This window comes from Protomyctophum bolini, assembly GCF_963924005.1.
Source record: "Protomyctophum bolini genome assembly, chromosome: 9".
Lineage (NCBI taxonomy): Eukaryota > Metazoa > Chordata > Actinopteri > Myctophiformes > Myctophidae > Protomyctophum > Protomyctophum bolini.
Genome location: NC_137870.1, coordinates 33,964,473 through 33,986,692, shown reverse-complemented (window position 1 = coordinate 33,986,692; position 22,220 = coordinate 33,964,473). Strand labels below are relative to the sequence as shown.

Sequence of the window (22,220 nt, the reverse complement as noted above, 5' to 3'; positions counted from 1 at the left end):
ACACCCTGTGATAACCACTTTGAATGCCCTCTCCTCTGGGTCTGGGGTGAGTAGTATTCTTCCCTCCTCTCAATGTGGTGGGACTCGTGGGAGTCACTGTCACTCCCTTCGCTCCCTTCACTATCTTTTTGACTGCAACCCAACATATCGGCCAAGAGCTGCAGGGAGTCTGTAGGGCGTGGGTTTGGTGGAGGGGGCAGATCTGTGATTGAAAGTAGTTGATTAGTAATTCTGCAAAATGTACTGGACTAAATGTTGACTGCAGCAGTATTGCAAGTACATGCACAAGGATGAACTATGACCATGCATAAATGAGGAGCTTAAAAGCAATGTTGAACCATTGTTGCCTGATCAGATGTGGAAGTAGTACTCTGGTTGTTTTTGTTGTTTTCTTTTAACTGAAGTAGTAAAAGTAGCAGTACTTTGTTACAAGTAAAGGTCCTGTATTCAATTGATTTGAGTGAAAGTAGAAGTAGAAGTAGAAGAAAGTAGAATATCACACAATGAATGGATGATGTACAATGATAAAGAGCGCCCTGCACTTCACACAGGTGTGAGTTTTTAAATCTCACCCACACTCAAGCGAAGTTATATTTGTCTGTGACCACACAGTGGTACAGGTGCGTACCAGAGAGAATGGACGGACATTCAAGAGACTCTTGTTACCGACGTCCCAAACACAGAAAAGGTTAACAAGGGACCTGAAAGGGGCTAGAGGTTATGTCTGTGTCATAGTGACATGAGCATGATACCGTGGTCCACTGTCCTCCCTTAAAGCCATGTCTAGACAAGTATGTCTCTATGCTATCTCAGGCAGTCTGTAAGGCGGACGCACTACAAGCTATATTATGTCAGACCTGCTTGGCTGTGGAGTTCTCGCTTGAACTTGGGGGTTTTCTTCTTACTTCTGGATCTGTGTGCCAGAGCTGCAGGGAGGGACTCTGCTGCCAAAACAGGAGAATGTCCTAACAGGAAAGAACAGGGAATGTCATCCTCCTGGAAGATAACGGTACTATTCCACACAGACTGAATAGTAGTACATTTATTCCCATTTACATGTTGAAACCATTTCTAACATGATAAAGAAGAAATTAAACTAAAAACGATCAAAGAGGATTTTAATGTGTATGTACGGTACAGTAGCCTCGGAGACAGCAGGCATTTTGTTTTCAAAAGAAAAAATAAATGCCTGGCGAGATGTGGCCTCTCTCTCTCCTTTATTTATAATGATCATGCCAATTATGCAATCGCACGCACGCGTGCACACTTCCTTCAAGGCTGGTGAACCAATAGGGAGATGCCGTCCATTTCCAGCAGTAGACTGACCCGCCCCCTCTATGCCCAGAACAGCACAGGACTCTTTCAAGCTGTGTATGACTGTGACATGACATGGTTCACTTTCAGGGAAGTCCCATTAAAAAGATTGATGCCATGGCACAACAAACCTACCTTTCCCATTGTTCAACACAAACACCTCTCCCTTGACGCCATCTGCCCATTGGCTCATGTGGTAGAGCTCACTGACATCCTGTACCCCGTCGGTGGCAAACAGATGTGGGTTGGACTTGCTGTCCTGAGAGTGGTAGAGGTGAGGGTCATCACTGGGCCTGTGCGAGTTCTTGGGGAGGAGAGGTGGCAGCGTGGACGTGGTGGACTCTAGCCTATACATGTAGCTTAGTTCATCTCCTTGACAGGCGAGGCTGGAGACCTCCTCCCTGGAGCTGTCTATTAGATAAGTCCTGACAGGCAGGGGCGGGCACCAGTCCTCATCGTCTTCATCAGAGCTGGAGGACAGATAGAAGCAGTCCCATGACTATGAGTACGTATCTTTGAAGGATGAATATCAATCGGATACTATATATCAAGGCCATTATAAAATATTAACCATCAGATACAAGTGATACAACATTAACAGCCATTAGAATGATATTACAATGACAATTCCATGTCGATTTAAGTGATACAAAAAAAAGACCAATAGAAATCTACAGAGGACATGAACAACTCCAGTGATTTATGATGTCAGCTGTGATGCTGTCAGGCCTAATTTAATGGAGGACATGTCATTGAAATGGGAAACTACTAATCCAGACTGTCAGATGACGGCTAATGTCATTACAAAAGACAGAGCTCTGTCAGAAGCAGTGCCCCAAACCCAGCACCCACCCCCATCTTGTTCTGTCCACAATCTAATCTGTCAGAAATAGTTAGACACACTCAATGCGTGTATGACTTGTCCAATCTATCCGCTGCCCGCAGACACAATTAATAATAATCCCATAATTTCAAAATCTCCCCACGCAGCCACGCTCAAGCCTTCACCCACATCAACATTCTTGTCGAAAGATGTACAGTAGCAGACTTCTTTGGTATATAGCATAAGATAAGCATAAGATAAGATAGGCTAACACTGTTCAACAAAGAGTCAAAAATTGCAGAATAATAAGCAATAAATACAGCAATAAACCATACAACAATAGATAGATACAGCAATTTGTTTTTAAACTGAGCAGAAGCCTTAACTAATCTAATAATCACCTACAGAACTTGCTGAATAAGAATCAGAAAGAACACAGAGAAACATTGCTGGAGGACATGCTTATGGTGATAGATGGCCTTAATGTGTATTTTGAGACTACTCAACTGCTGTCCCATAGGGAAGTAGTTGGGGGTTACAGTCATATAAACCCTACCTCTGTCTCTTCTTATTCTGGTCCATCTTTGTATGACCGCTGTCTTTATTGGCTGGAACTGGCAGAGAAAGGACATCCATCCAGTTGAGAGTAGCATGTTTGGACAGAGAACCAATAGATCTCTGCTCACCCAGCTTGGCTAGAAGGAGAGTTATTATGTTCAGACTTAGCGAGAATAAGGCATTTATTTATTTTCTGAAACAGAAATATGTATATGTATTATTATAGGAACCCGCTTTACCACTGTCTGCCTTGGTATAAGGACATTTGCCATATTCAGTCCCAGACTGACCAGACTGAAGTGTCCATTGGTCTAAATCCTGCTCCAGACCAACCCGGCCACTGCTGATGCTGCTGCTGCCGTAGGGGTCATGACCCTGGGTGTAGGAGTTGGAGTAAGTGTCGTAATAGGCCAGCAAGTCCTCCTCAGCTGTGTTAATGGTGCTGTAGATGGGACTGTCATTGGATGTCATACTGTACTTCTCAGGCTGGTTCTGATAGTTGCTGATACCTGCAGCAGGACAATGGAGGACTTCTGTGAATACCGGTAGTTACAAGCTTCATAAGAGTCAACAATGAACTGTGTTGTCACATCACAAGTTTACAGGCGTAGAAGTGGGTGACATTCAGTGTTAGTCAAAGGGAATCCAGTGTTCTCAAAGAGCACCTATGGGCGGCCCCTGTAAAAAGTTTAAAGTCCCCCACCTATTTTTCTATACTATACAATTTATCCCTTATTTTCTAACGGTGTATATCAATGGTGTGTCGTGTGTGTGTATGTGTATGTGTATATATATATATATATATATATATATATATATATATATATATATATATATTGTTTTCCTTTTTGTGTGTATATCTGTATGTCTTTAAATGTTCTGATGAATTGAAATTATGTAAACAAGTCTCAGTGCTTATTCTGGTTTTATCCTCTTAGCAGATTTTGTGTATTGGCCTGTACTTTCATTGAACTGTACCCATTCTACAAACTGTTAATTCAATCAATCAATTAGACACACCTCTACTTTTTTGGTTAAGAGGACCTTGAATTGTAACAAAATTGGACCTGGACCACTATATATTTGAAGCTGATAAATGGGTAGGCCTACTCTCTCCTGATTGGATAAAATCCACCAGAAATTTTTATTTTTGCTTTATTAACGTGCTGGAGAGGCCCCTGTTACTGAACAATGACTCTATAGAAGAGTATAACCTTTTAACAAAAATGCTTTCAGTTAGGCAATTTCTGGAACTGGTCCTTTTAACATATTGATCCTCTGCTGCAGATATAACGCTGAGTCATATATCCTGTGGTGGTCCTCATGAGAGACAATTTCATCATAGTGATTGATGGCTTTTGCAACTGCACTTGATGTTACTTTCAAAGTTCTTGAAATGTTCTGGATTGACTGACCTTCATGTCTTAACATAATGATGGACTGTTGTTTCTCTTTGCTTAGGTGAGCTGTCCTTGGCATAATATAATATATTATCCCCCTACTGTAGTGCAGACAAAATAATGGTCTTTTACAAAATACGGATAGTTGTTATATATCGATTCTTCCTTGTAAAAACATATTATCTCAAACAAATTACAAATTAATTAAACGTTAAATGTTACAACATAATTCCAAAAAAAGTATACTTTTGATATATTTAATATTATTCTACAGTGTGGAAATAATAAATAAAGAGAAACCCTTGAATGAGTAGGTGTAAACTGAAAACTGTTGTGTTTACACTGTGTGTGCATGCATGTGTGCATGCGTGCAAACTGAAGTTAAGTATAAGGGAAGTAATTAATTAATTTCAGAAAAGATAATTTAATCAAATTAATCAATGTATTCAATATATTTGAGCATTTAACACTTTGAGGATTTAGATGTCAAACATCAAAAGCTTCACTTGAAAACCAAACTAGAAGCATCTAATGTCACAAAATAACATTCAGTTCAGTCCTAAACTCCTAATCCATTCTATAATATCAAATGTATTACTACTGCTTTAAGATCACTTACCATTATAGTATCTCTCTTTGGAGTCTAGCTTGCAGTTGACAGATTCTCTACTGTTATGGGCAAGGTTTGGAGCTGGCCAAGAGTCTGCCAGCCAGGGGTAATTACCCATGTTCGATCCCAACAAACCAGTCCTGGAAAACAACACAGGAAAGTATAGCAATGCCTCAAATGTACTCAGATGTTAGCAATTCCACAATATACAAATACTCTCTTACAAAGTATTCAAATATAAAATGTAAAAAAAATGTCAAATTGTAAAATTACAAATGTATTGGCATCAAAATATAGTTACAATACCAAAAGTACTTAAATGTTTCAAAATCTTTCTAGAATAGCTAGCATATCTATTCTACAGTACATGGTTACAACGCACCAGATCCCAATGTGTTTGATCGGCTATTTTCAAATTTCATTCTAGTTAAGAATGTATAAAACAAGTCTTAATCGAATCAGAAAAGTAACGACTAGTTACTATAGTTTTAAAATAAATGGGGGTAAAAAGTAAAATATTTGCCTCCGAGGTGTTTAGTACAAGTCTAAAGTAGCTTAATGAAAAAGGGAAATACAGTAAAAAAAAAAAACTTTCCACCACTGCTTATAACATACAGTAAACTGTCAAATGATTATATACAGTACCCTCCATTGATGATGAGACCAGACCCTTCACCTTGAATATAGCCAACTGGAAGAGGACAACAAGAAAAATCTAATTAGTTGACAATCCCAGACAGTAAGTAAGTGTGCTTTAGTTATTGAGCACAAGTCTTCCTCTGAGACTATTATAATGCAACAACGTGTCACACTCAAGGGTACAGAAAGAGTCTTTCCCATGTGGTCTCAGAGTATGCAGGTTTTAATTGCCATTCTATCAAGGCCATGTTGGTGATCCACATAGAGTAGAAAGCTCACAAGTGATGCAAAAATAATGAACCCAGATACAATTTTGGACTACGGAGATGGAATTTCAAGTTGCACTATTTAGAGCCTCTGCTATCCATAATAAGACTACATAATAATGTAGTCAGTAGTAGAAATCTGGGCTACACTAATATAACAAGCCAAAGAGGAAAATTAAGAATGCCGTTATATTTTGATGGACAGACTGTCAGTGTCTGTCCATCAAAGTATTGGGGGGGGGGGGGTCCCTCTACTGTACCCTCTACTGTACTGTACTGTCACTGTACTGTACTGGCACACCCGAAAGCATCATATATACAGTTAATAGGTGCGTGTGTGTGTTTGTGTGTGTGTGTGTGTGTTAGGTTGCGCACAGGTAGTGAAAAACAACCATGCTGTTTTCGTGCAATAAATATGAATAAAAGAATAAGAGAAATAAGAGAAAACATCATCATGTGGTTATGGATGATATTATGTTCTAATCCAGTCGTTGCCAAACTTTTTGGCTCGGGACCCAAAAAATCTCCCCAGGACTCAAACTAGTGAAAATAGCAGATACACAAGCTTAACGTGTTGCGATGCTTGTAGAAAGTCTTCGATTTGAAACCAGAGGCTTTCTCCTTTCTTCACCCTCCCAAGGACTGATTGTGGGAGTTAGCAGAGATGGAGTACTTGTAGAGAGGCTGGGGAATTGGGAATTGGCTTTACTTAATTGGGACTTGATGGGGAGAAAATGTTTTTATTTTGTCTTGAAGGGGCATGTTTTACACAATAACATAGTCTTTTCATTATGTCTGCCCACGTTCTCTGTGATTCATACAGTACGTTTGTTTACCTCAGTCACTGATACTAAAATCTGATATTTAATTATTTCTATGAACCTTTGACTTGACACCCATACTGTTATAAAACGACAATAAAATGATTTTGAAAAGAAAAAGTATTCGATTTATTTTATTTAAAGGACCACTTCACCACATGTAAAATGTACATTTGTGGTTAGTGTTTCTTATGTATTGCACATAAAAAATATTTTGTACTGTATGAAGACAAAAAAAATCTGTAACGCATTTCATATTTTAATACTCATAAATCCAATGTACAGATTGAAGTACCATGGCGGTTTCCAAGCCTTTTCCTGGATCAAGTGTTCCAACCCACCTATCTGACCACTTAACATGGCAGCCATCAATTGATTGTGTTACAGCTTGGATCAATTTAACTAAGGCCCAGGCTACACGTATATGGATCTTTTGCTAAACGCATTTTTTTGTGTGCGTTTGGGCCTTTCAGCCACACGCAAACGGCGTTTTCGGCCACTCAAACGGAGGTTTTTGGAAACGGATAAATAAGTGAAGATTTTCGAAAATATCCGGATCAGTGGATCTGTGTAGTCATGCGAAACGGAGCTTTTGAGAAACGATGATGTCACCGCTTATTAGCGCATATCATTTTCACTATAATTAGGTGAGAAATGCAGCTTGTGCCTGCATGGAAACTACATGGATATCTATCCAATTGTTCATGTTTATCACGGTTAACAACTTTAAAACTTATCATACTGTATGTTGCATCAACTGCAGCGAGCAAAGGCTCTGCTCTGCTGCATCCAATAATAAATATACTTCTATAGGTCTGACTCTGCTATTATTTTCTGTGCAGGACTTGCCAAGTCGCCAGAGCAATGGTAAAGTGTTAAATTATATGGAGAGAAAGGTCAAGAGACGGGATTTGGAGATTTGCGCAAATAGTGTGACATGCTGACTGTCTGACAGACAATGAAAGAAACATGTTCCACTTCCACTTACAATTTAAATGCTGTACTTATTCCTTCATAAAAAAATTATTGGCACCTGTAAAATATAATATAGTGTATATATAGTGTATATATATAGTGTAAATATAAAATCAAATATAGCCTAATCAAAACCTGCTACTGCAGTGATTTTATCCTGTGTTCAATGCGTTTCTGCGTTTGTGTGTGGACTCATATCTCTGTCGTATGGGCAGGGATTTTTTCTAAAACGGAGGACGAACATATCCGTTTTGCAAAAGATCCATACAGTATACGTATAGCCTGGGCCTAACACAGTCTTGTTATATTATCATTCAAATCTTAGTGTTTTTTATTTGGGAGCCCACTTGCAATACATGGCATTGTACATAGTGTTGTAGTGTTGCTCAGTATGGTGCTATGGTGTTTAGGAATAAGAATAACACACCTGCAGGTGTATATGCGAAGGAAGTGGTATAGTGTCCAAGCTGCTTCCTCCTGCGGTGACGACAGTAAACCCAACCACTGATGCCCATTAGGACCAACCATGAAGCCACGCCCAATCCTGCCATGAAGGCAGGCTGGCGGACAACACCTGTGATCTGCTCAGATAGGCTGAGTTTGCTGTCTTTCTTCACAGGAACAGATTTGTCCAATGGCAGGGCTGACAGGATTACGAAGAGAAAATCATTAATGCCAATTTCATGATGTAGCATTTAGCATATAGCTTAACATCATCATCATCGTGCAACTTTAATTGACAGAAATTCAGCTAAAAGAAGTTATTATTAAACTGCGTTGGGGCCGTGTCCACACAAAGTGTTTTTTATGCAGCGCCTGTCTGCCATGCATTTGATTTCTATGTTAAAGACCCGCTGGTCCACACCAGAGTACCACTGATTTATGTCTGACAACCCGGTAATTTACGACCGAGACCATGTTTACCATTATTTCAGCAAAGCTATTTGTGCTAATAACACATGACAGGTCATTGGAGCACAGTTGATCGGTTTGAACGAGGTAGGTGTCAATAAATGCTATATGTGTTTTGTGTGGATATATGACCCCTTTAGCGAACATGTGCCACAGTTATCATACTACAGGTACAGTATATACATTTTGTGAATGCCAATATAAATGTCATATCAGACATCACCAGTTAATTCACATGAAGATTCCACAATAGCATACTCCAGTTGTTGACTATCAGTCTATTCAGATTGTATATCTAGCCATACAACAGTAGTGACTTACTGAGAAGGAGGTTGACAGGCGTGCTGTGGGCACCCACACCCAGGCTGGTGACAGCAGCCACCACAACACTGTAGTGGATGTCGGGCAGCAGACCGGTCAGCAGGATGGACAGCACTGCCCCGTCCACTGTCCTGTTGATCTGGCTCTGTGCGTTACTTCCCAGACACCAGACCTGGGGATGATCAAACAATGACATTCAGCGTTTGGTGTTGTATGCAAATCAGGCACGTGTTGAACATATTATTTCTCTGTCATTATTTGTCATTTTAGTTTATTTAGTCATTCTTAACATAATGCAAGTCAAATGACAGTATATTCATTCTTTTATTTTACTGTGGACATATTTGGGACCATGCAGTTCCGTCAGGTCGATTAGATTGATTCGACTCTAATGATTAGAGCATATTTCTGTACACTGTGGAGAATGAAAGATGAAAGACAAAGAAGGTGGAATGAAATATGAGAAAGATCCTAACAACATAGTCAGCCCGGCCGACAGCTGCCAAACCATGGACACTCTAAAATTCGAGTTCCATGCAATCTGGTCACACAATGTTTTGTTATTGTTATCCCTGCCAGGCCAGAACGGCTGGGGGTGGGGAATATGTTTTCGTTCCTGTGAGTGCATTCGTCCGTCCGATTCACATTTGGCCTATAATTCTTGTCATACAATCAAAACAAAAGACCTCCAAAGACATTTCTACTTCTGCCCAAAGGGCTATTTCCCCCGCAGCTTCCTTGTGTCCTGACAACTGCATCCCAAGACTGACACGGCCCTGGGTAGGCAACCCAGGCCTGTTCTAGTTTGTACTGATTTTATCAGAACACAGATCTGATGACAAAGATAGAGTACAGTTTTATGTTTCACTGGAACAACGGCTGACAGATTATGGTCAGTGTGGTCTGTTCATAATGGTCTGTTCATATGTTAATTATTATTATTAACAGTTGGCCAAACATACAAATGAGCTTGCACACTATTCCATTCCTCCACATGCTTTTAGAACGTCACTACTACTAAGACATAGTGATTCAGCTGGGTAATGAGCTTGGCATAAATGTTCAGCTGACAAAATGATATTCCCTCTCATAAACAAGTGCCTGTCTTGACAGCAGGTATAATGGAATAGCTATTGATTGTCGTCTTCCAAGCCATATTGACAGCATTGGACAAGCTGTTCGTGGAATAGATTAAAACGAGCTGTTTGCTTCTCAGAGGATATTAACTCTGCCCTTACCAATCTTCCATTTTACTGTTAGAAATAAACACTAGAGAGGTGACCCGATAGCTGAATGGTTGGGCCGCATACCACATGGGCTTTGTTGCCTGACGGCGGGTCCCTGGTTCGGTTCTGGGCCAGCTCAGCCATTTGCTGCATGTCACTCCCCTGCTCTCCCTTCGTGTTCCCTGTCTCTTTACACTGTAAATCTATCAAATAGAGGCTCAGAAAAAGCAAAATAATAATAATACTTGACGCTAGAGAAGAAGGCTGTGTTTCGCTTGTAATTCTGTTATTTTTTACTAGCAACACTGACGTAGGTGGTAAAAGGGTAAATGGCCTGCATTTCAGAGTGCTTTTATCCAAAGTGCTATTCACCGATAAACACACATTCACACACAGGCAACCATGCAAGGCACCAGCCAACCTGCTCACCGGGAACAGTTGGAGGTTCACGGTTTTGCTCAAAAACACTTCAGTCAGGACAACTCAAGAATGGATGGAATATATATTTATTGAATATAAGATGAGCAATATATTTATTATGGTTTGGCGATGTATTGGATCTGCTTTTTAGGTACTCAGATCAAGCACATCAGTCCCGACCATAGGGACTCTGAATCCCCCATAGCAGGTTTGTATACAGCAGTGCGCTGATACAGCAGCAGCAAGCAAGCAAGCAAGACGAGGAATGCAAACCTCCGGTTAAAGTAGCCGGTATGAGATGGAGTGAGTGTGTGATTGTTTGAGTGAATCATGTGAATGAGAGCGTGATGCTGAGGCGGCCCAATTAACGTCCGGCAGCAACTGCACTGAGGTTCCCTGACTGAACTTGCTCTACGCATGTCTACGACAGGCACAAATGCTCATTTTGACATGAAGCCAGAAGGAACCGCAGATCAAACCATATAGGAACCGGCCTGCAGTTCACCAGACACCTCTACCTCCTGAGCCTGATTTATATTTAGTCACGCCGTTGTCTTGCACTGAAAAGAACAGATCTGCAAGCACCCAATGCTGTGACACTTTATGAGCTTGTAGAGTGTTCAGACTACAGTCTTACCTTGTACTCTTGGACGATGCCACTCTGAATGTAATAGGGCGGAGGCTCCCAGGATACACTGATGCTGGAGCTGTTGCTGAGCTGTACTACTGAAACAGCCTGGGGAGATGAACTCGGGACTGGACAAACAATGATAAAAAAAGAAGTTGAATGAATCGTTTCATGCCTAATACTACTAGTACTGTGCTACACACAGGAACTTTGCCCTGGGGTTCTTACCCTCTTCTGCTGTCCGCAGCAGGACCATAGGACTGTCAAGTCCCTGCAACTCGTTGAAGTACGGCCGCATCTTAACCTCATACTCTGTATTGCTACGCAGGCCTATTAGGATGGTGCCGAGTTCAGGAGTGGCCTTTACGTCCTGAACCAGCCAGGAGCTGCCAACGGTCCGGTACATCAGACGATAGCCCTGAATGTACTGAGACTGATGGACCACCTAATGGATGGTAAAAACACAAGAAGATATGTGCAGAAATATTTCTTAGAATAATTTTCTCCATATTTGATGGAGTAAACAATTCTTCAACAATGTAATACTTTCACAAGCTGTTCTTTGAACTCACTGTCCAAGAAATCTTGGCACTGGATGGCGAGAGGACCATGGGCTTCTGCAGATAGACAGAAACGGCCCCTAATTCCCTCTGTACCTGTCTGTGGTCCACACCTTGCTCTGTAGGACTCCCATCTGAAAATAAAAAACAAAGAATTGCAAACTAGGCCAAAAAATAAATAAATAGGGGCTGGTAGGCATAAAGCTTTTGAATCAATTCCAACAACGCTCAGCATAGTGAGGTGTCATGCTGGGGAAGCAATTAGTTTTTACACCTTATGAATGCATTTTTCTGCAGGTTTTTCAAACCATGTTGGCTTATAAAGCCTTCCGCTTTGCATACAGTACCTGCAGCAACATTGCAATTACACTGCAGAATTGTCCATCTCAACAATGGTGTGTTGCATGGAGTCTTAAAATGTTATTTATTTTTAACCAAGTTCCTGTCTACCGGTATGTTGTTAACAGCATTTTACGAATCACTACTTGCATCAGTACAATTCATCTGGTTGCCTGGTTCTAAGATTTCCTACAAACAAGTGGCAGCTTATTAAATCAAATCAAATCAAATCAAACTTTATTTATAGAGCACGTTTTAAAACAACCAAGGTTGATGAAAGTGCTGTACATCAGTGGCAAAACAGAGAACAGGCAAGAGAACACAGAATGTAAACGAGAAACACAATAAAAAATGACAAAAATATAAGCATGAAAGGTTAAAATAAGCAAAACAAAAAAAGAGCTAAGATACAGAAAAACCTAAAATGGACTCAAGAGGGATTAAAAGCCAAGGAGAAGAGAGGAGTCTTAAGGTGAGACTTAAGAACATTAATGGATGGGGCAGATCGAATGTGAAGGGGCAAGCTCTTCCAGAGCCTGGGAGCTGCAGCCACGAAAGAGCGTGCGCCCCTAGTGCTTTTGTTGATTATTCGGCCCTCTAGCAGTACCTGATCAGCGGAGCGCAGAGCTCTAGCCGGGGTGTAGGGTTTTACGAGCTCGGAGAGGTATTCGGGGGCCAGCCCATTTAAACATTTAAAAGAAAATAAAAGGACTTTAAAATCGATTCTAAAAGAAACCGGGAGCGAGTGAAGGGAGGCCTGCACGGGTGTTATATGTTCTTTCTTTTTAGTACCAGTTAGTAGGCGAGCAGCAGCGTTCTGGACCAGTTGCAGTCGTCTAATTGCAGACTGTTCGATGCCAATGTATAGTGAATTACAATAGTCTAACCTGGAAGAAGATTTCCATCACACAACAGTGATGGATGATTTGCAAACTTACCCTGCGTTCTGACAGGCTCGGAGATTGGGCTGGGGTCACTAAGGCCATAGGAATTGACTGCGCGGACAATGAACAGATAAACCGTGTTGGGTAACAGTCCGATAATGGTGTGCTTCTCCTGCTTTACATGGTCTGCTACGGTCTGCCAGGCGCTGCCCACTGATTGGCTGAAAAACAAGAAAACAGTGAGAACCAATTATATGAAAATGGCTAAATCAATGGCTACATTTACAATTTAGGCATTTATCAGATGCAGAGCAATTTACAGTAAACAAGGTGCATAGAAATAGTAATCTAGGATCATAGGTAAACCAATAAACTATCATCAGTCTAAACAGTCTAATATAAAAAAGATCTGTACATTGAAACTTCACGATATAAGATGCCAGGTCTACAAAGAAATCTGTCTACATAACATGCTAAATTACTTTTTAGCCTTTGCATAAGCCTGCAATCTTATGAAGATGAATTTTCCTTCTAAATTTTTATCCCACAAATTACTTCCATGAGAGTGGGAGAGGTGGTGGAGCTAATTGCTTTAGCAGACAGTTTGAGGGTCCAATGGAGTGTTTTTCCGAAGCGCTTTTTATTACTTTTCATTGGTTCAATATTTTCTAAACAATACACCGATGTAAAGGGTGTTCAATAGCACTGATTTATAAAATAATTAAAAAACTAAAACTAAAAAATGGAGTTAGGCGGTTTCCTCCCGACAGCAACGATATATAACTGTTGTCTTCTAGAGAATCAGCTTTGATTCTCCAGCTTTGATTCTCCATTTGATAGCCAGCACTATTTAAAGACAACACCATAATGAGGAGCCGTGGGAAGTGTTGCATAAGTCATCCATCCTCCATCTATCCAACATTATTTAACCCATTTATAGAGCGTCGCAGTCCTGCCCCCTCGAGAGACCCGGAAAATAATTCCCCGTTAATTTTCCTCAGACTTTTCAGAAAGTATTTAAAGACGTTTCCGCCGCGGACAAAGCCAACTCTTGTCGTGACAAATCATGACAATAAACACAATGTTTTGGGCCAGACAAAGAATTAGAAAGTAGAAAGAAACGGCAGGTTACAACACTTTCTTTGTTGTTTTTCTTCTTTGTAATCATTTGTTTGGTCCAAAATATTGTGTTTGTTGTCATGATTTGTCACCCCCAGGGGTTGATTTTGGGTCCCTTATTATTTCTTATTTACATTAATGATTTGCCTTCTGTTTGTCGTAGGCTTTTTCCTATACTTTTTGCTGACGACACCAGTTGAATCATAACACACAGTGACCTTCATTCCCTCAAATCAGAGGTGAATGAAGGCATGGAACAAATGTCTACAATATGGTTCAGAGCAAATTAATCCTTAAATCCTTAAATATAAAAAAGTCAAATTTTTGGTGAAAAAAGCTAAAAAAATATTGTACAGATACTTGTAAAATCACTATTAATGATACACTGAGATATCTCTCCTCTCCTCTATAAAATTGTTAGGAGTTTTAGTAGATGAGAAACTCTGGAAAGCTGGAAAGAACACATCAGTGTTCCAACAAGGTTTATAGATCGCTTGGTGTCCCATCAGGATGTAGCCTAATTATTATTAGACTCAGAGCAATAACCCACCTAGCTCCAAGACTCCTTCCCCAATCAATTTGAATGAATGTCAAATGATGTGCAGGCTGTAATTTGTATGTGAGTGGGTTTAACTGACTAAGGTCGCATTCTCACCTAATACTTCGGTAGACTCGAATGCGTATGGGAGGAGAAATGGGATTCTTGCATATTTAATTGGCTACGGTTTGCCTTCACACTGTCATGATCCGCAGCAATTGGAAACGCAGCAGGGGGGACCTTTATCAATGTGTTACATTCATAAACTAGCCTACACAGTGAAATGATAAATCTATGGTGATAAAATTATACTCATAACGTGCATTATGTGTCGTGCCGACGGTCTGGGACTGCCCCCCCTCTCTCGCTCTCTCACTATAAGCACGCAGCCACGCACTGTTCTTTTGGGCATGGAGGCACAGCGCTGAGCGCACTGATATAACAGACAGCAGCGCAAAATGTTGCAAAAAGTTTATCGAGATGAAAGTTCCTACTCCCCACTAGTCCCCACACAGTGACAGCACTCCATGTTTACAGCACGCACAGACAGACAGAATATTCTGTAGGCTATAATACTATTACACTGCACTGCAGTGTTTGTGTTTTCTTAAGCAATTGATTAATGTACTCGTCCTCATTTCGATCAGGGCTTCAGTCTCCACTCTCCTCATTCGACCACGTCTATCCACGGTAACGGGACATCTTTGCGCTGCGTAAAATATGCCTTCTCCGTCTCCAACTGTGTTCAGCTCCTCACCCGCCTGACGTATGTTTGCTTCATTTCCTGTATTTGCTGCGGATTGCATTCACACCTGCACCGAATCGTAGTCAAGCGCGATTGGAAGCGAAGCGAAACCCCCGTTTTTGCTCGGAGTAAAATGCGGTTCTTTGTTGCGCATTAGGATTCGAAAGAGCCTTCACACCTGCCAAACGAAGCGCACTTTCTGAAAATGCGCAGCAGGATTCGTTTTAATCGCAGCAAAGCTCTCTGGTGAGAATGCGACCTAACTCTCACACTTCCCACATGGATATATGTATGTGCCTGTGTGTGAAGACTGCAAACTGAAAAGTGTACTTGGCAATCATTCGGCCCACTGGCAGAGCCTAATTGGTTGAGCCTCAATTGGCTGAGGCAGAGGCTGGAAATTTCACAGGTGAAAGTAGTTGGCCTCATTAGGCGCACTGGCAGAGCCTGACCAGAGTCTTTTGTGGTGGGGAATCGTGGGTCCGACCGACTTGATACCTGGCACTGCACTCCCTGTGGAACGCGTGTGTCGAATGTGAAGTCGGTGGGTCAAACGGTTCTCGAGTTACGTGCATTACAACAACCGTACACACACGTAAGCATGCACGCACGCACACACGTACACAGAGACGTGGCGCATTATACAGTGTAGTAGATTGCAATATGGTCTGGGCCATGCAGCTACATATACTCCAGAAGAGATTTGTTAGAACTCGATCACTCTGCTCCACTTTTCAAAATGCTCAACTTACTTACCGTTTTCCAGATTAACACTTTTTTATTTATAAGTTAAACATACCCCCAACTCCATCCCCAGGCTTTTTAGTAATTACTTTCAAACTAATTCTCAAGTCCACAAATACAACACTAGACAGGCTTCTCATCTCCATCCCCCCCTCATGGTCAGTTTTCTATTAGATATAGAGGTACTATACACTTTGGGACAAACAAATATTCTACTGGTTCTTCTCTGAACTTGTTTAAGAACAAATTGAAGGTTGTTCTGATTGACCAAATCACTTGTTATATAGTTTATTATAGTTTGTATTCTCTTCTCGTCTCTAATCATGTCTTAGATTATGAAGTATTTTGAATCATGTTGTAGATTTTGTATATTTTTTTATATACTGCAATCATGTCTTCTGGAGATTATGTATGTCTTGTTATAATGTGTTCATTGTATTTTATATAGGTAGAGGCCTCGTACAGTATAAGCCCCCAGGGCTTCTTTCCTCCTCCTGGCACTTTCCCTTTTTTATTTGATGATATGATTTAACAAGCCGGAGTCTTGTTCGTTATCGGAATCAACCAGACAAATCCACCAACTAAGAACGGCCATGCACCACCACCCACAGAATCGAGAAAGAGCTATCAATCTGTCACTTCCTGTCTCCGGGCCGGGTGAGCTTCACCGTGTTGAGTCAAATTAAGCCGCAGGCTCCACTCCCTTCCGTCAATTCCTTTAATATAATACGAATGCCCCCGGCCGTCTCTCTTAATGTATTGCTCTATACTATGCTAAACAAAAATTAAATCAAAAATTCAAATAAAATCAAAACTGTTCAGCCTGTTCATCCCAAAAGTGATCCTTATTCTTTCCTCGTATACAGAGGATTTCGGACTGAGTCTACTGCACTGTATGTGGCGCGTGCGACCCTGTGCGTGCGTGTGTGGCTGCCCATGTGGCCTATATCCTTACTCTGATTCTATAATGAGAGAATTCTACAACTGGTCTAGTGCGCCCCTCCATTGCCCGAGGACAAGACAGAGCTGGTGAGCTGACCACTGCAATATCTGTCCTCTCTCACTCTGTGGTCTAGGGTTTTATTTACCATGCTGTTCCTTGTTTTCTATGGGTGATATAGTAGCTGTGTAATGCTGCAGCTCTGTTTCACTTTGCATCACCTCACAACTCTTGCTCTCCTTCTGGCACACATGAATCACCCCCAAGATGTAATAATGCTAAGTGAATAATATGCTCTTGCTCTAGAATGTATGGACAAAAATAGACATAGCTGAATCATATAGTACAATAGCTGAAGCTGGCTTAAAGGACCATACTGCAGTCTGCACCACCGTCAACGCATGTCATTGTCTCAGCTTGCCATCAACCATATCGTACATAAAGTAGGGCATTTTCCCGATCATGGCTTGATCCTTGATTTCACATTAAAGTTTCTCCAAAGCCATTCAAATGTTACTGAACTTAATCAACCATTCTAGCCATTGGAAAAACATAAATGCATGGGGATAATAAGTCACCATTCAAGCCACAAGGACATCATTTAGGGACTACTGCATATTTTACTTTCCAAATGAATCTGCACTTTAAATTACATTAAAAAGAAACATTGTAATAACTGACAGAAAATAACCCCAAGACTCTGCAAGTTGATTTTCATACTGTACTGAAATGTATGGAATCCAATGGCTTTCCTCAAAAATGAAACAAGCTTTGGAAAATGGTCCTCAATAATACCGGGAATATATAGCGAGTCGTGGCTAATGGGCTAAACATGCCATATCCGCGGACCGCGGTAGGCCTATGGTCGTTTAACCTCCTGGTTAAGATTACTGCTTACTTGACAAACGCTGAGGAAGGCCATACAGGCCGAAACGCGTACGTTTTCAGTCTCAGAGGTAAATAAAATCATGTAAAAGGACATACAATGAGTGCTGGCATTTTCTTCACCTTAACTTATATCTTCGAGCCTTGCACCTAGAAGGATTTTATTTGAACCTGGAGTGCTGCGGATTGTCTGCTACGGCAGTACTTTTCTCTAGAACTCTTCATATGTGCTTCTCTAGGGCCCAATCCCAATCCACTCCCTTGCTGACTCAATGAGCCCTCACTGACTTAGCTGCGCGTTCATGTGAAGTCTGCGAGGGCTTGAGGGATGTCCCATTTGAAATCGGTAAGTCAGTGAGGGCTCAGCCCCGCCCCTTTATGTGCCCTTTGCCAAAGTCAGCGTCGATGCTGACTTTGGGCTGACTTTAGCAAAGAAATTACCCACAGTTCATAGAGTTACCAGGGGAATGAGGGGGATCCTCCAAACGTCAATCATTTAAATATGCAAATTAGTTATGTATCGCGATTAGAATGTCAACAAACACAATAGTGCTTTCTCACTGTTCTCAAAAGGAGACGGAATGGAAGGATATAGGCTATATATTTAATAACAATAATAATAATAATAAGGGAAACATGATGAGAAATGACTAATGAGCAAAGTAAAAGAATATGGAAATGAAATGTATAATGAATATTATTATATATGAATATTACAACCCATATCACACAGGAAAGTGTATTTATGAAACTAATAATAATAAAACGATCAGCTTAAATACTAAAATAGACATGATAGACATGTATAAATAGGCCAAGCATGTATGTGTAGGCACTGGCTGTGAATAAGGACAGGTTTTATAAAGTGATGCAAAGTGTCATGGACTCATGCATGGCGGACTCATCTTCAAAGTGCTGTCCCATTTCTTTCACAACAATGTGGAGCCCTTGCAGCCTCTCACCCTCAAGCACTTACAGCTGAAGTCAATGAGGGTCCAGGGCTCAGGGCTTGAGGGAGGCAATTGGGATTGGGCCACACGTACCTGAAAGCCTCGATAATGTAGGAAGTGACTGCGGCCCCGCCCTCATGGGGATTAGACTGCCAAGTGAGAGTAACTGTGTTCTTGGTCACTTCAGTCACTACAGGTTTCTGAGGAGGCCCTGGAAGCTGGATGGACTCAGACAGCCGAGGCACTGATGACCCTCCACTCTCTGTTAAAGAAAGGAAAATTTAAAAATTTAAATCACACTCAAGGGGCACTCTTGCATACATCAGCATACATCACATTCCGTGCTCAGCCAATGGAATCCTTAGTATGTGGTACACAAAAAAACACAAAGCTGGCCATAGGAGGGGCTAGCAGTCCTCAAAAACAAGAATGATGCCATAACAATGAGGAAAAATATAGCTGCAAGCAGCGATAAGACAGGGCCAAGCCATAAAAGCAATATCAACCATGCATTAGCAGGGTCCAGATTTTGGACCCAATAAGGGTCAGTGTTCCGGGCTCAGGTTGTTCACTGGTTGGAGACTGGAGATGACGTCAATGCTGTACACATACATTAGCAGGGTCCAGACTCTTCCACACAAATGAATGGAAATGCGATTTCAAGGGGGAGTGGTTAACCAGGCTACGAAAATCCCAGGAGTGGATAGAGTGGATCATATAATTCATACAATCATATAATTGGGAGCTCTAAAGGCAGCTTCAGTTCTTGACCGTTTTCCCATGACCCTCTACCATATTGCCGAATTTTGTGGAAAGCGACAGCACAGAACTGCAAAAAGTGGTGAAAGAAGAAGAAACGGTAGAACAACTATAGGGGCCCTTTTCCCTTCAGACTTGGCCCCTATAGGTGGAGGGTGGAAAGAAACGACCACCATGCATGATAAAGCATAAAAAAGCAGTTGCAAGATCAGTTTCCTCTTAAATGCGGAGATGTACAGTATAGGAGTGTGCAGACTATGCAATATACCTCTGACAGTCAGCATTCCACTCCAGCTCGACTCCCCCGTGGCACTAGACACAATGCAAGTGTATATCCCAGAATCTGTCTCCTGTAAAAATAAAAAACAGCAGTTAGTCCTGAAAGGTCTAGAAAGACAATGCCATTTTAGATCATCAAATGTTTGACAAAGGTTTCAGAGTTTCTTTAAACTGAAACAAAAGTTTCACAAAGCAAGACATGATACTATACAAACAACACATGTCTAGTGCAATATTACTTTATCATGAAAACTATGAAAACACACATACAACGGTATCTTTGGATAGAACTTAGTAGTACTAATAACTAAACCATAACTAAGTACTTTGATAGTACACTGATTCATATTTATCTGTTTTTAGCAGAGAAATTCTGTCTGGATGTTCATCAGTTCCCACCTCAAATAGGGACGTACATTGTGTGTGCACTCTAAACCCTCACATGGCACTTTTTAGCTGTCAACACTCAGAAGCAGCAGACCTCCAAGGAGCAACAACTTCACTTCCACCACAACCGCTACTAGCCCTAAGGCAGTACTGCACCAAGCTCTACCTGCCTTCATGTGTTTACACTGTGCTCCATGCATGCCCACCCACAGGCCTGGCTGCCACTAATGGTGTTACTGTAGCTGCTACAGCGAGTAAACTTGGCATGGCAGAGAGCCAGTGTGCAGCTGGAATTATCATTGGGCTATATGAGATCATCCAGCACAGCGTTGACCTCTGGCTGACAGGCTGGCCACCTTGTGGCAGGTGATGTGTCTTTCTTTTAGATGATTCCACTGACTACTGAAATATTGATACCGCCGGGAAGGGGCATCGACGGCAGGGGAAATATTTTTAGTTCCTCGCTTGTTGTCTCTCTACCTCATATCTGTTTTTGTCATCGTCATGATGTCCAACTAATGTATCTCTTCTGTTCCATTGAGCACTGTGGTATGGTAGATTTCCTCTCCGCCTCGGCGGTGCATTGGACCAAACCTTAATGCTCCAAGTTCACTTTGCACTGCTGCAGTGCATTATGCAGTCAGGGGAAGGCAAGAGAGCATGTGAATGAGCATCGTCCGGGCAGGAGATGTAATTAATGTCTAGGAGATCATTAATCATCTACTGCTGGTCAATTAATGCAAACAATGTTGCTATGCTCTCCTCTCTGTGCACCGCCTGACTGACCTCCAGATGGGGTTACAGCACAAAGGCCCACTGGCTGCTCTTTGATCAACGGAAGAAAGTATTAGCGTTTGCAAACAAGCCCCTTCATTAACATTACAATCACACACTGCATGGGCACATAATTGTCCTGTGAGACAGAGATTGGCTTTTGAAAACTTGTCTCACCGTAACGTTAAATAATGGAAAATACATTGAATGGAAAGGAAAATAAGGTGCAGTAGAGAAATGGCGAAACTCAATGTAGGTTGAAGATCAAATTGATGTATAGGCTACTGTACGTTCCTTTTCAGGTCTTTTTTAAACGCTTTTCAATACATTTAATCACATATGCCTGTAAAGCATACTATGTGATTGTGTGTGTGTGTGTGTGTGTGTGTGTGTGTGTGTGTGTGTGTGTGTGTGTGTGTGTGTGTGTGTGTGGGTGGATGTCAGCATCTCTCCACTCATGGACACTGAGTACCTTCCAGACTGTGCCCAGGAAACAATCAAATCTAAAGACACACACACACACACACACACACACACACACACACACACCTTTATGTTGGCGATCTTCAAGCCACCATTCTCCATCAAGGTCATTCGAGGATTATCTCCCTGAATACTCTCTCCATCCTTCTCCCATAAAATCTTGATTGAGGATCCACCAATCACATGACACAGAAGTTGTGCCACTGACCCCAAGGATGCAGTCTGATTGGCCGGGCCTTGGCGAATGATAGGTGGGAACTGGCCTGAAGGACCTACAAGTTAGATCAGGGGTAGACAACCTTTACTATCAAAAGAGACATTTTGCCCCAAAATAAAGAAAGAAAATCTCTCTGGAGCTGCAAAATGTAGGTTATATTTATTTAATTTTTTCAGCAAATGCAATAGAGCGCCGAAGTCCTGGCGTCACTCCCCTGGTTCCAAGGGGTTAGCTGATTTTCCCCCCCTTTTTTCATAAATTATGTTTACTAATTTCTCAATGCAGAACCAGCAAAGTAGCAAAATAATCTGTCCACACATTAATACATTCTCTATTTTCCTTCAAGACAATTACATTTTTTATAGCCTGCACATTTTTAGGAGAATGCAATAAGAACTTTATGCCTAGAATAATAATACATGATTAGCGGTCACTGGTGGCTCAGGGGTAGAGTGGCTGGATGCTAACCGCAAGGTTGCCGGTTCGAACCCGGGCTCCCCCAGAGTCAGTGTTGAAGTGTCCTTGAGCAAGACACTGAACCCCTAATTGCTCCTGATGTGCTGGTTGGTGCCTTGCATGGTTTCCGCTGCCATCAGTGTGTGAATGGGTGAATGTAATGCACAATCTATGTAAAGCGCCTTGAATAAACTTGCTATATAAATGCACCATTTAACATTTAAGACTATTTAAAATGTTATAGCCTG

The 22,220-nt window shown here is 41.4% G+C and overlaps 1 protein-coding gene across 1 annotated transcript in view; it reads right to left on the bottom strand.

Annotated features, from left to right (window-relative positions):
• The window catches only part of LOC308321926 (roundabout homolog 2), a 55,718-nt gene that overhangs the window by 5,338 nt on the left and 28,160 nt on the right, over positions 1-22,220 (bottom strand). Inside the window, exons 9-24 of the mRNA XM_080773033.1 lie at positions 21,366-21,571; positions 19,645-19,726; positions 18,711-18,879; positions 12,751-12,917; positions 11,486-11,607; positions 11,142-11,358; positions 10,923-11,041; positions 8,640-8,811; positions 7,834-8,049; positions 5,351-5,396; positions 4,715-4,845; positions 2,935-3,204; positions 2,694-2,832; positions 1,450-1,784; positions 858-965; positions 5-202 (exon numbers count right to left, since the gene is read on the bottom strand). Coding sequence (XP_080629159.1) covers positions 5-202; positions 858-965; positions 1,450-1,784; positions 2,694-2,832; positions 2,935-3,204; positions 4,715-4,845; positions 5,351-5,396; positions 7,834-8,049; positions 8,640-8,811; positions 10,923-11,041; positions 11,142-11,358; positions 11,486-11,607; positions 12,751-12,917; positions 18,711-18,879; positions 19,645-19,726; positions 21,366-21,571 — 2,697 coding nt within the window. The remainder of the gene's footprint in view (positions 1-4; positions 203-857; positions 966-1,449; positions 1,785-2,693; positions 2,833-2,934; positions 3,205-4,714; positions 4,846-5,350; positions 5,397-7,833; positions 8,050-8,639; positions 8,812-10,922; positions 11,042-11,141; positions 11,359-11,485; positions 11,608-12,750; positions 12,918-18,710; positions 18,880-19,644; positions 19,727-21,365; positions 21,572-22,220) is intronic.